Here is a 16,734-nt window from a genome sequence, read left to right as displayed (position 1 = left end):
GAAGCCACAGGAATCCCTTCGGTTTCCGATAGTGCAGATGTTTTCCACCTAACAGCTACTACTTACACCGTGGAGAAAAGCTGGTCCGCACAGTCAGCAGCAGAGACATCAGCTCTCAGTAGCCGCAGGAGCCGAGTGCAGGGCAGGCTCGCTTCCTGCAGCTGTGCCCCTAGGTCCTGCCAGTCCGGGGCATCTTCTGGTATTGAAACTGGCATACTTGTGTGCCCAGTAATGGCTGCTTGCAAAAGATGACTCTGAAAAGGCAGATACAGCATGGCTTGCAGTCCATAAAGTGATTAAACTGTGGGCAATTGTGATGCAGCCTTGCCCTGTTCTCACTCAGCAGCGGGTCCCTTTGAACTGCACCACGTAGGGTTGGGACCACCAAGTCCTGGACTTGTGTGTCTGTTCACTTGAACAAACCCCAAATTCAGCTGCAGGCAGACATCAACCAGAGAGCACCTACTCTTCAAGCCCGTCTATACTGGCTTGTTGCCCACATGATCCCAGTGGAGCAGACTTCCAAGCATCACAGCCCTGTAACCGGTCCCTGCAGCTCATCGAGGCCAGGCTGGGACCCACGTTTAACCAGCACAGAGCAGAAGGACACGGCCCTTCCGGCCCCACCCTTTCTGAGGACATCGGCTCCCAGCCCCACTCTCTTGCCTGGGATTCCAGGCTGCCACAGGAGAAGTGTGGCTGCCCTGCTGGGGGCCACATGAAGAGGCCACAAGGAGCAGAGGGACCCTGGCACTTGGAGGAGACAGCCGCCCCAACCCATGTTGCAACTACCCCCAGGCTCCCACAGCTAAAAGAGAGGCATCTGGTGGGACCATCAGAACCACCTGCTACACTCTAGGGGTTCGTTAGTGACACATAGCCTAAGCCCCATCAGAAAGGCTATCACGTGTACATAAATATATGAACATAATGACCTCACAGCACCAGCAGATGCTGGCTCTGTTGGCTCCAAGTGTGCTGTGTGCTTAGTCGTGTCTGACTCTTTGCAACTCCGTGCCTGCCAGGCTCCTCCATCCACAGAATTCTCCAGGTAAGAATACTGGAGTGGGTAGCCATTCCCTTCTCTGGGGGATCTTCCTGACCCAGGGATGGAATCTGAGTCCCCTGTATTGGCAGGCAGGTTCCTTACCACTGAGCCACCCGGGAAGCCCATGGGCGCCAAGACATAGGCCTTACAGATACAGAGAAACATGGGTGGGCTTTCTGTCGGGAAAGACTTTACAAACTGAGAGCAGGAAAACAGCTGTGCCAACAGGCGATGGCTTCTGTGCCTGCACACACCTTCCCTCTGGCCAGCACTCTCCCCGAGTTCTCCTTGCTTCCAGTCCCCAGCCTCCTTACGAGCTCATACACTCATCTGGGAGGACGCGCCCCACCGGGGACCCAGGCTGCCCCCCGCCCTCCTCAGTCAGGCCAGCGTGCACCCCTCCACCCACAATCCCTCACAGAGCAGGTGCAGAGAAAACACCAACTGGACTGACACGCTACCCTGGTGGCTCAGACGGTAAAGAATCTGCCTGCAATGGGAGAGACCCAGCTTCAATCCCTGAGTTGGGACGATCCCCTGGAGAAGGGGACGGCTACCCACTCCAGTATTCTTGCCTAGAGAATCCCATAGACAGAGGAGCCTGGTGGGCTACAGTCCACAGGGTCACAAAAAGTTGGACACGACTGAGCAACTACACTACTGCTACTACTACAGTTCACTAGTTTCATCTTTTCACTGATTTTATTCCATGGTTTATATGAAAGAAGATAAACGTGAAACAGGAAATACTGAAAGTGAGATGAACTATCAATAAAAAGGATGAACGTTCATATAACTTCCAGTGTTCGGTAGGGCTTCCCTTGTGGCTCAGAAGGTAAAGAATTTGCCTGCAATGCAGGAGACCCAGGTTTGATCCCTGGGTCGGGAAGATAACCTGGAGAAAACGGAATGGCAGCTCACTCCAGTATTTTTGCCTGGAGAATCCTATGGACAGAGGAGCCTGGCGGGCTACAGTTCATGGGGTCACAAAGAATTGGACATGACTGGGCAGACACGACAGTGTTCAGTAGGAAAAACGTGGGCTGGACTTGACACAGTCCTTTTCACTAATGCTGCACACTTTGCACACTTAGATACTGGGGGAAGGCAGCCCCAGGTCCTGGGCACGACGTAGGGAGAGCACATGCCCACCAAGCTCTGGCCACTGGAGCTATAACTCGGACCACCGCTGACTGACCTCAGGACACAGCTCCACCCGCTGTGGCATTTGCAGCTGGAAGTGGAGCCGGATACAGGGAAGCAGATGTGACCTGGGGACAGTCCTGGGTGCTCTTGGGGAGATCCGTTCAACATCAAGTAGATTTTGGCCAGGTGGGGCACACAACCTCCTAAGGCGGCCAGACAAGGTCTGGGGTCCCGGGGAAGCTGGGGCTCGACGACATCAGCAGCTGCCTCATAAAACCACAGCTCCAGGATGGATATCTTCAGTGAATCTACCTCAGGAATGAGCTCCCAAGGCCCGGAAGAGGCCAGATGGTGGGTACTCACAGAGTCCTGCACGGACCCAAGCAGCTTGTGTAAAGCACTGGCCTCGCTGGAGGGGAGAGGACCACAGGTCAGTCCCCCGAGGGCCTCCTGGACGCCAGCCACTCTGGGATGCAGGGGAACTCCCGTCTCCAACAAGCACCCACCAAGGCAGAGAGAAGTGGCGCTCTTATTCATCAGCAACTAAGACAAACAGAGGCAGGGAGAGCAACGTGAGACAGTTTCTGAGCCAGAGGCCACGAACAGGAGCCAGACTTACAAGAGAAAACAAAGTTCCTCTAAAATTGCCTACTGGGACTTCCCTGGTGGTCCAGTGATAAGAATCAGCCTGCCAGTGCAGGGGACACGGGTTCCATCCCTGGTTGGGGAAGTTCCACATACCACACAATATGGCCAAAAAAAGGCATAAAAACTGCCTACTGTTCTCTTTACTTTGCTAGAAAAGCAGGAGCAAAAGGAAATAAAACTTGATTTTCTCGAGTGTTCTAGCCAAGTTGTTTATTTATGATTCTTTGCTGTTTTACCTGCTTTAACTCCTTAAAAAGCACGTCCTTTTCCAGTTTCGACTGGCCAGGTCCATGGGATCTAGAGTTGTTGGCAGAAGCCTCGAGGCAAATGAGGATTTCTGAAGGACAGAAAGACAGGTTACTGTTCAGCCCCTCAGGTTGTTCCGTGCCTGACTCAACACGTGGCTGTCAAATAACAGACTGAACCCTGGAAGCAGGCGTGTCAGCACCCAGACTTGCGGTCAGACATTCTTGTTTCCCTGAGGAGGGAGCTGAGAAAGTCACCACGATTCTGGCTCCTCTTTCTGAAGACTCACGAGGGGAGGTTCCGTCAGCCACCTCGCTCCCCCTCCACCATGAGAAGGGACAGAACCCTGACTGCCCAGTGCACACAGCCGCCTCCTGGGACCACAATCATGGTCTCAGTCGGGGAACAGTGCTGGGCAGACGAGGGGAACAAGGCCTTCAGCCCAGGGGGATGCCAGGGCCGTGGGGAAGGAACAGAGGAGGGGTGCGAGCATCAGTCCCGCCCAAGCACCGGGGATGGGAGTGGATGGGACAGCAGACCTGGTCCCAGGAAGGAGCCCGTCCAGGCCCCAGGGAGGCTGACAGGGAGCAGCAGGGTGTGACCTCCAAGGCGACAAGCTATTTATTCAGCCTGGACGTGCCAGGTCTGAAGCACCTCGGGCAGTATGTACTCCACGCCTGCACCTCACCTGCAAACCCGACAGGTGTCTGGCGGCTTGGAGTCTGCCCTCCCTGCGCTCACACTTGCCCTGATGTGCAGTGTGGACAAATAAGCCTGGCACTAGTTACCTCGGACGAGGTGTAGATCCTGGGCCCCTGCGTTCCTGAGAGCCCCGTCTAGCTGGAGCAGTCTCATCAGGGCCGGCCCCGGGGGCAGCTTCCGGAGGACGCGCTGCAGCCTCTGCATATACAGTAATCTGAGGGCGGAAATATACAAATGAAACACGATGGAAAGTAGTTCACAGGCCTCCTTGGGAAATAAAATCCCGCTCCCAGGAGAATCCCCCACAGCTTCAGGATTTCATGTCCCCACAGACACAGATAACCAAGTTCCTGACAGATCGTATCCCCTGAATCCTCCAATTTGGATTCTTTTAGGCTGAACATGGATTAAATACTCTCTTTACCCCAAAACAGAAAAGTTTATTCTGAGTAGTGGGTAGAAGAGACAAGGATTAGGATAAAATTCCAGGTGAGATTTAAAGACATTTGCATGAAACCTGAGTTATTAGAAAAAGTTTTGCACAGAAGTGTATTTTAAGAATGTTTCAATGTCCAGATGGTGTGTGGTGGAGTCCAGGCTGCCCAGCTCTGACCAGACCCCTGCACCCTGTTAGGTGGCTTCCAAAACAGGGCCTGACAAGATGACCGCAGGCAAGTCGCGTTCCTCCGACTCTGGGTCACTCGGGAGGATGCCTGGTCAGTGCGCTCAGAGCACGATGTGGTCACTGATGCCCCAAATCCCTGAGAAGCCAAGAGCAGGGGCAGGGCTCCTGGGTCCCCCAATACTGTGGTCCATCACAATCCAGGCAGGACCCTGGGCGGAAGTGCCAGGACACGCTGGAGGTTGGCAGGATTGTTAAGATGACCCACTGCAGTGTCTCTACTGATGTGCATTAAGTAACAGAGGTGCTATTTTTAACAGCTTTAAAGTAGACAGCCAAGCAGGGAAGGTTTTAATGCCCTTGTTCGTGTTCTGTATGTGAAGCTCTCATGAGACAGGACCATGTGTCTCATGATTTCTCCAGCTAATCAGGCAAGTGTCTGCGGCTGGCTGACCCCTCACCCCTCCTGTGGTGCCTGCCCCTCCCTCCTGTGGGAAGCCTCACCACAGCACCCACATGCCCTGGGCAACCACTCAAGTTTTGTTCTATTCAAAGGAAAGCCCTAACTTTAGGAGTTTAATAGTTGGATGGCATCACCAACTCAATGGACAAGTCTGAGCAAGCTCCAGGAGATGGTAAAGAACAAGGAAGCCTGATGTGCTGCAGTCCACGGGGTCGCAAAGAGTCAGACGTGACTCAGCGACCGAACAACACAAGATTCATCAAATCACTACAAACAGCCACCTCCACTGAAGAAACAGACCCCGTGCCACTCTAGACTCCTCCCTCCTCCATGTGAGTGCTGGTTTCAGTATCTTAAACATGAAAACATGTGACCCACCTTTCCTACTTCTGAAATATTTCTGGACCTCATGTAAACATTTCAACTACACAAAAAGTTATAAAGAAATAAGGAAATAGGTACTTCCTTACAGGAAAGGACCTTTAAAATATTTTTGTTCATTTTAAAACAAATATCAGAGACATAAGACATAAAGGTCAAGAATCTGAAAACCGCCTCAAACATTGTACCCTCATTGGTTGTTTTTAAACCTGTACAGGCATGTCAGTTCAGTTCAGTTCAGTCACTCAGCCGTGTCCAACTCTTTGAGACCCCTTGAATCGCAGCACGCCAGGCCTCCTTGGCGTACAGGCACGCAGATTGCTGCAAACAATCCTACCAGGGTCTACAATACAAGCCTCGCACTTTGCAGCTGCTGACTAGCCCTTTGTTGTCTAACTGGGGTTACAGAGAAAGCATCCTAAGAGTCATGCACTCTTTAAAATTGGAGTTGTCAAACCTCGTCAACAACCAAACAGGAAAAAGTGCCTTACATCCTGGTAGGTGTGTGGCTGCCTTCGGGGCCATCTGCTGCCATGCTGTCATTCAAGAGGAGGAAAGCGGCCTGCAAAGCCCTGACCACCTTCCAGGGCTGGCTCCCCTCCCCAGACTGAGTCCTCAGTGCCTCCAGGCCACGGCCAATCCCCGCCAGGACCTGCTGGAAGAGGCTGCCTTTCCACTGCTGATCAAATACCTGAATGTCAAGAAACAGGAACATTGTTATCAACAATAATAAACTGGAAATGATAGAGTTTAGTTAAGAAATAGTAACAGAACTTCCCTGGTGGCACAGTGGATAAGAATTCGCCTCCAAATGCAGGGGACACAGGTTCGATCCCTGGTCTGGGAAGATTCCATATGCCAAGGAGCAACTAAGCCCACGCACCAAAACTACTGAGCCCGAACTCTACAGTCTGGGAGCCACAACCTCCGGGCCCACAAACTATAACTACTGAAGCTCACACCCCCTAGAGCCTGTGCCCAACACAAGAGAAGCCACTGCAATGAGAAGCCCATGCACCACACTGAGGAGCAGCTTCCACTGCTGCAACTGAAGAAAACCCACCCAAAGCAACAAAGACTCAGCACAGCCAAAAATAAGAGGAAAAAAGACAGGAATAACAACAGACTATTCCAGGTGACAGATGGCCTGTTTTTATGTGGTTGGCAGATTGAAACACCTGTTAACAACTGTATTAGGGTTTCATTTCTACTCAGAAATTAAAAATTGCAAATTGCAACAATGGATGCATGCAACTGTTTCGTTGGCCCAATTTCTCTTTTTCCTTCCCCTCTCCCCATTTTCAAAAGAAAAGGTAATATAACAGTGCTTAGTCACTCAGTCATGTCTGACTCTCCATGACCCCATGGACTGTAGCCCACCAGTCTCCTCTGTCCATGGGATTCTCCAGGAAAGAATACTGGAGTGGGTTTCCATTTCCTCCTCCAGGGGACCTTCCCAGCCTGGAGAGTCTCCTGTGTCTTCTGCACTGCAGGCAGATTCTTTACCTGCTGAGCCATCAGGAAGTCCGAAGGTAATAATGTACACTTCTAAATAAGTGAAATAAATCTTAAAAACTAAGCTGATATGGAATGGTATAAATATATTCATATGTCTGAAAATTATATAGCTAATACACAGTTACTGAATATCATTTTATGTCATGAACTTGGGGGCTCTAAAGGCGGTTCATATTGTGGGTTATCAACATTACACTAAAACAGGGCATTCCTGCCCAGAGTGAAAGGATGGGGATGTATAGAGAACAGGGCTGTGCGGTGACTATCTTCCGTTTCTCCACGAGCTCGCCACCCAGACAAGGCTTCCACTGACCGTGGCAATGCTGGTCAGGTCACTGCTGTCCCTTTCAACTTTCTGATGATTGCATACAGGATAGATAAACAACAGGGCCCTACTGTATAGCACAGGGAACTATATTCAATAATGGAAGACAGTATGAAAAAGAATGTGTGTGTATATATAGTTGAACAGCAGAAATTTACTTTGCTAAACAGCAGAAATTAACATAATATTGTGAATCAACTATAGTTCAATAAAATAAAGAGGGATCCCTGGTGCTGTCTGTGTGCATATGAAGCTGCAGAAGGAGGCCAGGCTGTGGGGCTCCTCAGGCCTCCCCCACAGAAAGATGTGGAAGGGGGCAGGCAGTGATGAATGGACTGACTCTTGTAAAGCTCCAGTAAGCCAGGTGCACCCTCGCTGGGCTTTGCTGGATGGCCTGAGCTGTAGGCAGCACTGCTGTGCTGGACACTTAAAAATCAGGTCAAAGAGTAAATCTCGTGTCCAGTGTTCTCCACACAATAAAATAAAATAATAAGTATAAATAAGATAACCAACAAGGACCTACGGTATAGCAGAGGGAGCTATATGCAATATTTTATGAGAATCTCTAAGGGAAAAGAGTCTGAAATTAAAAAAAAAAAAATATATATATATATATATAAAACTGCACACCTGAAACTAATACAACATTGTAAATCAACTATGCTTCAATTTTAAAAAAGTATTAAAAAGAATTCAGGACTTCCCTGGTGGTCCAGTGGTTGGGAATCCGCCTGCCAGTGCAGGACACCAGTTCAATCCCTGGTCAGGGATCACGTGGGTAAGATCCCACATGTTGTGGGGCAGCTAAGCCCACCCACCACAACTACTGAACCGTGTGCCCTAGAGCCCACGCATCACAACAAGAGAACCCACTGCAGTGAGAAGCCTGCACACTGCAACTGGAGAGTAGCCTCCACCTGCCGCAGAGAAAGTTCTTAGAGCAGCAGCAAAATGCCAGCACAGCCAAAAGTAAATAAATGGAGGGGGGCGGGCAGGAGAAGAAACCAAACCCAGAAAAAAATCCAAAGGATTAGATAAATAAATTAAACCCAGCAGTGAAACACTCAGGAGGAAAGTGCTTCGGTGTGGGCACGCCAGGACAGGTGTCTACTGTGGACGTCACCTGTCTGTAGAGGTGCAGCCGGCTGACCGCCTGGACCAGGTAGTCTTTGGCCGCTGACCACTGAGGGTCACAGTCTGCAGGGCGACCCTCTCCGTCATCTTCATCCTCGGAGGAGCCAGACAAGGCTGAGCACAGCATCTGCTCCAGGGAACCGTCTGTGGGGATCTGCCAATGATACAGCAACTATTTAGAAATCAGCGTGTTTTTCCTGGGATGTTTTTCTCCTAATAATACCACAATCTTGCCGAAGAAAAAGCTCCGACATTTGTTTGACTGAAGACATAACAAGTTGACAGAGCGCTATTATCCACATGCATTTACCTGGACGGGAGGCCTTCAGAGCGCAGCAGTAAGCTGATGACCCTTTTCAGGAGAATCTCAGTTTCTCCAGGACACAGGATGATTTCAGAAACTGTTCATCTCCACTCCCTTGGGCCAAAGGCACCCACATGCTGGCCCAGTTTAACTGATACCTTGGACTCACAAATTTGCTTTGCCAAAATCATTTTCTAAGTATCAGAGCCGGATGAAGTTGGATCAGAGTTCTGAGTCAGAAATCACTTAATATTTTGAAACCAAACCCCCTTTATTCCTGTGAATGACCTTCACATGAAGTTTCTCTAATACAATGCTATTAAACATGTATGTTCTTGTTGGAGTGAACTGTGTTCCTCTATTACATAGTTTTATAACAATCATGGTGTCATCCTATCTGGAGGTGGGAAAGGGGTCTGGGGGAGCAGGCACAGGAAGGAGACAGGGCTACAGTATTTGGCTCCTGCCCTGCGAGAAGCAGAAGCACCCACAGATGTGCCAAGAGACTAAAGGGTCAGCAGGTAAGGGCCTCCCAGACCAGCAGGAGCAGCTGCTAGTGGGGCCTGGAGGGGTCAGTGGGTCAGAGCCCCTGATTTTACAGTTTGGAAAGTGAGGCTCTGATCTGGTGAAGCCAGCTGGTTCCCCAGACCCCAGGCATCGCTCTGCCTGGAAAGCAGTCCTTTCATGCCCTCTGCCCCATCTGGACCCCACTGGCCTTCACAACCTCCCACCCTCAGGGGACTGGCTTGTCCCCCTGCTGCCTAGAGGTGTTCTATTACATCCAAACTGTGTTTGAGGCAGGATCACGTGTCAAGGAAAGAGGGAAGGAGCAGTTCTAGAACAGTCAGACACAGCAGCATCCCACCGGGTCCAAGGAGCCAGATTTCAGTAAGGGAACTCCCGCCCCGAGGTCCCAGGAGAAGGTTCTAGAGTTGCCCTCAGGGAGAAACCCAAAGCGTGAGAGCAGCCGAGCGTGCGTACCTCGTCTAGGTCAGCAGAGTAATTCAGGACTCGTTCTGCATGAAGGTCATCAAAGCCAAATTGGGATTTCAGGTCAGCCTGAACCTTCTGTGGGTCCCACATCAGTTCCTTCACGGACAGGCTGTAACCTGACTCTGCAAGACAACAAGTGCTTTATACTGTCGGCTGCGGCAGCACTGTGACAGGTCGAAAGTCATTTAGAAAATGATGTCTTTTCCACTTCGAACAGAAAGGCAAATGCAGTGCAAAGGCCAACTGGACCATTCACAGGAAGAGCAAACAGAAGCTAATCCAGAGCTACAGAGATTGCGGTGATACATCACTTGCTTCCTTGCATGCTCAGCCCTATCCAATTCTTTGAGATCCTATAGACTATAGTCAGCCAGGCTCCTCTGTCCGTGGAATTTTCCAGGCAAGCACACTGGAGTGGGTTGCCATTTCCTCCTCCAGAAGATGGTCCCGACCCAGGGATCTAACCCTCATCTCCTGCATCTCCTGCATTAGCAGGTGGATTCTTTACTACTGAGCCACCTCCTGGCGCATAAATGACCACAAATTTCTAGAGGGTAATTTGATAATGGGCTTCCCTGGTGGCTCAGACAGTAAAGAATCTGCCTGCAATGCAGGAGACTTGAGTTCAATCCCTGGGTCGGGAAGATTCCCTGGAAAAGGGAATGGCAAGAAGTTTATGAAATTCACATATTGAACCCAATAATTTTGTTTTAAAAAATCTATCTGAAGAAACCTAATAAATGCCTGAAGGAAAAGTCACGAACCATGATATTACTGCACTGATTTTACACTGTTTAAATATTGAAAACCAATTCAGTGTCTGGCACTGGAGGAAGGAAGGAAATATGATTTATTTATAGCACAAAATACTGTGGAGTCTTTAAAATTATATTTATAAAAATTATTTAAAACCAAAGAAAAAGTTTCCCCGCAACAGAGCTAATCAAGATATAAAACCCATAAGGTACCCAAGTAACCCAGCAACACCATACAGAAGTGGCAACCCCTGCCCCAAAATCTACACCTGAGACCTCCAAGGTCGGGTGACCTCCGGGGAGTATGGCAACTTCAAACCTAAAAGCACACAAATTCCAAGATGAAGCTGCATCTGGAAACCCACTCTAGGTCATTTCAGATCATGATTCAACAAGCATCAGCTGAGTCCTACAGTTACACAAGCCTCCACCTCAAGCCCTCCTACGAGACTTCACCTGCCCTGAAATTACTGCTGTGAAGATGCCAGGAAGTCAGGGTCACAGGGAACTCTGGGTAGGTTCTGAAGTGGAGGGGAGGGGGCGGCTACCCAGGAATCTGGCTTGGGGAAAAAACAGGTTCTGAGATTAAAACGAGTACTTCCTGTGTGTGCAGAGGTGCCAGGAAGGAGATATTGGTCATAGTATAGACTTTCAGTTAAAGGTAAGTTCTGGAGATTTCCTGCATGACGCTGGGATTACAGTCAACAATGCCATATTATATACTTATCACTCAGACATCATTATCACCCAAAAAAGGCAACTGTGTGAAGTGCTGAATGTTTTAAATAACTTGTTTTTGGTGATCATGTTACCATGTATACATATAGCAAATCATTACCTTGTACACTTTGAATATATACAATTTTGTCAGTAAAATAAAAGAAAATGAAAATTTAAGGAAACAAGAAAGGATACCTGGGTCAAGCTAAGTCATTTCACCTTTTCCTGTGGAAAGACTATTCGGTTGGGGGTGGGGGGATGGTTCTAAATCCATATCACCTTTCTGCTCTTATTGTTTTTCAAATACTTCAAATATTTTTCAAATAATAGGAGTTCAGGAGGGAAGAAAGGCTGAAATCAAAGAACTAATGGGACTTCCCTAGCAATCCAATGGATTGGGCTCTGTACGTCCTTTAGGAGTCCAGGTTTCCATCCCTGCTCAGGGAACAAAGATCCCACAAGTCGAGTGGTACAACCAAAAAAAAAGAACCAATGACAGGTCTATTCTTAGAGGGCACAAGTCCAAGAGTTTTAAAATCAGTTATTTTTTTAATTAAAAATAACATATTTATTAGAAATGACTGCAGAATTTTGGTAGAAAATCAAGCTGTTTTGAGTTTCAAATTTTCAGTCTACCTCTATCAGAAACAACCGATTCTTTCTTGCATTTGATATTTTATTTAAATCATTTCTTTGAGCAGCATGTGAGCTCTGTGGTGGCTGCTGATAAATTTAACCAGTACAACAGTGAAATGTCACAATAGTGGTAAGATGCCCACACCTGTGGCCACGGCTCCACTCTCCTGCAGGGATGCCAGCGTTGAAACAGCCGCCTTTAGCACCATTTCAGAGACCCTGAAAAAGGTGTGGTTGAGAGGCAGCCAATCTAAATCTTCTAGAGCTGATAAGGACCTGGAAATGAAGCAGAACCAGAACACCATTAGCAAAACAGGTGGCATCCCCCTGGCCCGCCCCGCCCCACCCCAGCAGGATGTGGCTGGAACTCACAGGGCTGGAGTGTGACCCCGACTCCCTGGACCAAAAGTTAACAAAAGTTAAGCGCGTTCTTTGGTCCACTCGGGAAGCCGACAGGTGCCAAGTGCTGTGACCTCAGAAAAGTGCTCATCAGCCCTCCTGTGTCAAGTTTGGACACTCAGTCTAATATCCGGGGACCCCCTGCCTACTGGAGAACCCTGTGGGAAGCCTTGTTCAACTTCATAATGTTCTGATTCTGAGTTATGCACCAGAATGAAGGGGTAGGAGTCCCTGGTCCCCCCGCCCTCCACTCCCCAGCTCTGCCTGTACCTCAGCTCTGTTTGTATCTCAAAGGCCCCGTCTGCACCCCTGGACCTCCTACCTGCACATCCAAGCACCATCCACACCCCTACCTTACACTCCTGCCCACAGCAGCCCCTGGACCACCCAGGGACCTGGGGGTGCACACTCCAGTGGGGAGAGCTGCCCTCCATGGTGGGTAGGGAAGGGGCCTATGGAGCTCTCAGAGTGGGCTCTGGCCCCTTGCACAGGGAGCTCCGGCTGCTGCAGAGGCCAGGGGCCCCCTTTGGAAAAAGGACTCCTCCCCCCTGGCTTGAGGACAACACTGACTGCTCTCACTGATGGCAGAGAAAACAAGTCATGGTTTAAAATCTGGAAAGAATATCAACTTTTACTAATAAAATACCCTATTGGTACAAAAGATTTACACAGAGTCCAATCTGGGGAGGGGAGGAAGACCACATTATTAAAATGTGGGAAGCCACCTGAGAAGGGATCCTCTCAAAGGTCACCCTGTTATGGAAACCATGTGTCAGAAAGAGATAAGCAGCACTCAAAGATGCAGAACAGCCGGGTTTATTCAGCACTGTTGTGGGCCCAGCAGAGTCACCTCCAAAGGCTGAGTGCCCCGGCTTTGTTCCGGGTATCTTTTATACACAGTAAACTTTCTGCTCAAACTGCAGATCCCTCCCCTCCCCAGGTAGCCCTCGTTTCCCTGGGTGTAACTAGGAAGCAAGAACACAGACGTGAAAGCGGTGATTGATGAGCAGCAGCTATTTAAAATAAGGTAAGGGAAAGGAAAGCAAAAGGTTGTTACTTTAATTGGGGGCTTAAATCTCGCTCCTATCTCAACCCAGGGTAACATGGGGTCAGGTCCATCACAGGAGACCAGCGTGCTGCTCCATGAACCACAACTGGTAAGACTGAGCATCATTTACTAAGAATTTACTAGTTTAAAGTGTTATTGTTGCAGGGAGAAGTCAATTCTGACTCCTTATAGGAACTGTTTCTTTGATGTGCTTTCTGTTGTTTTGTTATTATTATTACTAATAATTATTATTATTCTCATACAATGTCCTGCCTCAGAGAATCCTGCCCCTCTGCCTGACAAGTGCCTTTGTTCAGAACCCTGTCCACTTAGAGATGGCAGAAAGAAAGAAATTAACACACCCCCCTGCCTGAGGCTTGCCATTCTAGGAGATACTTGCAAGATTAAATGGCCTCTTTACTTTGTGCCCCCACCATCCCCCATCTGTGATCCATGAAAGAACCTGGCATCCAGACCCCGACAAGATGGTAGTTGGCCATCTTCTCGGTAAGCCAGCCAGCCTTCGGAATAAAGTCGGATTCCTTGCCTCAACCCCTCATCTCTTGGATTCATTGGCCTGTCATGCAGCGAGCAGAGCAAGCTTAGCAAGCTTGGACTCAGTAACATTATGTTCATGTCACATCTCCAGTAACGAAAAGCTCAGAAACAACCAAAGACCAGTTCTAAATTATCAAGTAAACTGCGGTCTACAGTACCTTATCAAAATGGAATGTTATTCATCTGAAGACTATCAGGACACAGGAAACATTAATGATGCAACATTATATTGTTTAAATCAGGGAGCACATGCTCTGAATAGCATCACTGCACTTATGTAAAATATTTATACAGGGAATGCAAGGCAGGCGTGGCGAAGCAAGAGCTCGGCCATCTCTGGGTGATATAATTCCAGGGATATAATGCCTGTTTTTCTTGTAGCAATCATTCAGAGATGTATTTTCTCAATAAAAAAGTGAGGAGGAAGAAACCAACACAACATTGCAAAGCAATTATCCTCCAATTAAAAATAAAATTAGGAAAAAGATGAAAATACAAAAAAGAAGACCCAGCGCAGCCAAAACTAAACAAAGCAAAACAAACAACAACAAAAAAAAGTGAGAAGGATGAACCAAATCCTCTGTAGCTGGTTGCATTTCTCATTTTAACTTACGTCAGAACCGCATGGAGTAGGTGTCCTCCCGCGAGGACGCCATCTGCAACGTGGAAGGTGTTTGTGTAGAGTCTTGGCAGTAAAAGCAGAAAGTCCCAGAGGTGAGGCTGCTGGTGGAGACTCTCTAGCTTCTCAATCACTTCCTCGGTCTTATTGAGATCCATCTGATGGAACAAAACGCCACGTGGGAGTCGGGGAGGCGCAGGGCCGCAACAGCTGTAAGAACGCAGAGACCCTGGGGGCCAAAGTCGCACCTCCCGAGTCACTACTTTGAACAGACCCGATTTTAAATTTACTCTGTGAGGTTGGTTTTTTAACTGTTGTGGAAGTTTGAACCGGGGAAGAGAGGTAGACGTCTGTTTTTGTAACAAGCTGAACCAATTTCTAAGATGTTGAGATAGATTTAGAAACAGATGATGAATTGTTCAAATCTGAACAAAACTGGAATAGCTACTGTTATCTGGGTTTTTTCTGTTCTTGCAGCTGAGCATAATCATGACTATATCAGTTATAGTGTCAATAACTGAATACTTCCATCCTCACAAAAATTCATCCTCCCCCCGCACCCACCAACATGTGACCAAAGCTACGTTCCACGCTGTCAAATGTCCCTTGGAAAGCAAAACATCCCCCGGCGATGACTGGGGCCTTAACTGAAGGCTGTGTGTCTAATGCAAGTCAAAGGTTTGTGCCATACACATGAATCTTTTTTTTTTTTTTTTTTTGGCTATGCTGTGGCTTGTGGTGTCTTAGCTCTCTGCCAGGGACAGAACCTGGGCACCCTCCAGTGGGAGAGCAGGGCCACTTGCCCTGCGTCACCCAATGCCATGTTCACCCTCTTGGTTTCTAAACTCACGACCTTCCTTCAGAAAAGTAAACTTGCCTTTTAATCCATCTCCTGCACGATTCTGGCTATCTCAAATACAACTTCTATACAGTGTTAACTAACAATCAAATCACTAGAAAAATGTGTTTGAAGAATAAACTTAAAATCAGTGCTTTGAACTTAACCGTAGTGGAAGAAGAATGTCGCCTGTCATATCAGTAAACAGGGAACGCTGCAACCATCAAGCCAGCAGGTGCTGCATCCGAGACCACTCTCCCACCCCCCAACTCCACACCCCTCCCCTGCGCACCCTGAGGAGGTTCAGGATGGAGAAGAGCCAGACACTGCCCAGATAACTAAGATGCACATCCAAAGGATGATTTCAGTGAGCCCAGACTCTTGCATCTTCCCATGCATGGAGAGGCACTGAGCTCATTCACACAAGATCTGCTTTTTCCTTAATCAACAGGAATCTTTCGATGTTCCGACTTCCCTGTCTGTGCTGCAAAAATTCCTACATGTCCAGGTTCCTCCCTTGCCTCTTCAGAGCAGTTCCTCAGAGAGAACTGAGACTGTAAGTGTACATGAAAGCATTAGTCGCTAAGTCTGACTCTTTTGAGATCCTATGGACTGTAGCCCACCAGGCTCCTCTGTCCATAGAATTCTCTAAGCAAGAATACAGAGTGGGTTGCCATTCCCTTCTCCAGGGAATCTTCTCAACCCAGGGATCAAACCTGGGTCTCTGGCACTACAGGCGGATTCTTTACCATCTGAGCCATCAGGGAAGCTGTCCCTGGCTTAAGTCCTCAGCAAGTCCACTGAATAAAACATAATTCTTAAAAAAAAAAAATAGTTCTTGGACTTCCCCAGTGGAACAGTGGTTAGAACTCTGTGCTTCTACTGCAGGAGGCATGAGTTCCATCCCTGATCAGGGAACTAAGATCCTTTGGGCCATACAATGCAGCCAAAAACTCAAAAATTAAAAATATTTTAAAAAACATAATTCTCAGCTTTTTTTTTTTCAGTCAATGCCATTATGTCTCTGAAGACTAAGTTTCAAACTTTTGTTAAAATACTTACTGTTAAAAAACTGGAACCATAAGGAGAATCTACAAAAAGAAGACGTCAGAGATATTAGTTCAGGCAGCAGCCAGACAGCACATGCCAAGCACCTATTCTAGCTCCAAAATCAAATGCCAATCACAGAGTCCTGCTCTGAGAGATGATTACAACAACCTGAGAAGTAAATCTGAAGAAAACAGTCACTCCTTTCAAAACACATTGTTGTTAAATAAATTCCAGGGAAGTGATTTAACTGGTAAACCAAATTTCAACCATTTGCCATTAATTATTTATTGGAATAACCAATAAATTAAATGGAATCACCAAATAACCATCTATTATTTTCTCAGTCTCCAATTCCACAGGCATTGTGAGCGTATAGAACAGGACAGAGAGAATAAAGGGAGAGTAAAGAAAAACAAGAGAAAGAAAAAAATGGAAGAGGGAGAGGAACATGAAAGTGTGACTTTCAGATTATATTTGGAATCTGGTTGTGACCAAATAAGAAATATGTTCTGGCCTCTGCTTTCAGCTACTAACACAGGCTCCTAGAACTCTCATTTCCCGAGTGGAGGGTGTGACGGGAG

The 16,734-nt window shown here is 47.9% G+C and overlaps 1 protein-coding gene across 1 annotated transcript in view; it reads right to left on the bottom strand.

The window, feature by feature from the left end:
• Nucleotides 1-14,423, bottom strand: part of ABCA13 (ATP binding cassette subfamily A member 13) — a 353,566-nt gene extending 339,143 nt beyond the window's left edge. Inside the window, exons 1-8 of the mRNA XM_027538443.1 lie at nucleotides 14,260-14,423; nucleotides 11,787-11,917; nucleotides 9,519-9,652; nucleotides 8,223-8,387; nucleotides 5,748-5,947; nucleotides 3,877-4,004; nucleotides 3,079-3,179; nucleotides 2,247-2,737 (exon numbers count right to left, since the gene is read on the bottom strand). Of these exons, the coding sequence (XP_027394244.1) occupies nucleotides 2,247-2,737; nucleotides 3,079-3,179; nucleotides 3,877-4,004; nucleotides 5,748-5,947; nucleotides 8,223-8,387; nucleotides 9,519-9,652; nucleotides 11,787-11,917; nucleotides 14,260-14,423 (1,514 nt within the window). The remainder of the gene's footprint in view (nucleotides 1-2,246; nucleotides 2,738-3,078; nucleotides 3,180-3,876; nucleotides 4,005-5,747; nucleotides 5,948-8,222; nucleotides 8,388-9,518; nucleotides 9,653-11,786; nucleotides 11,918-14,259) is intronic.
• Between the last annotated feature and the right edge of the window lie 2,311 nt (nucleotides 14,424-16,734).

The sequence above is a fragment of the Bos indicus x Bos taurus genome, chromosome 4 (genome assembly GCF_003369695.1).
Source record: "Bos indicus x Bos taurus breed Angus x Brahman F1 hybrid chromosome 4, Bos_hybrid_MaternalHap_v2.0, whole genome shotgun sequence".
Lineage (NCBI taxonomy): Eukaryota > Metazoa > Chordata > Mammalia > Artiodactyla > Bovidae > Bos > Bos indicus x Bos taurus.
Note: the sequence above shows the minus strand (reverse complement) of the source record. Positions and strands in the feature narration are given on the sequence as shown.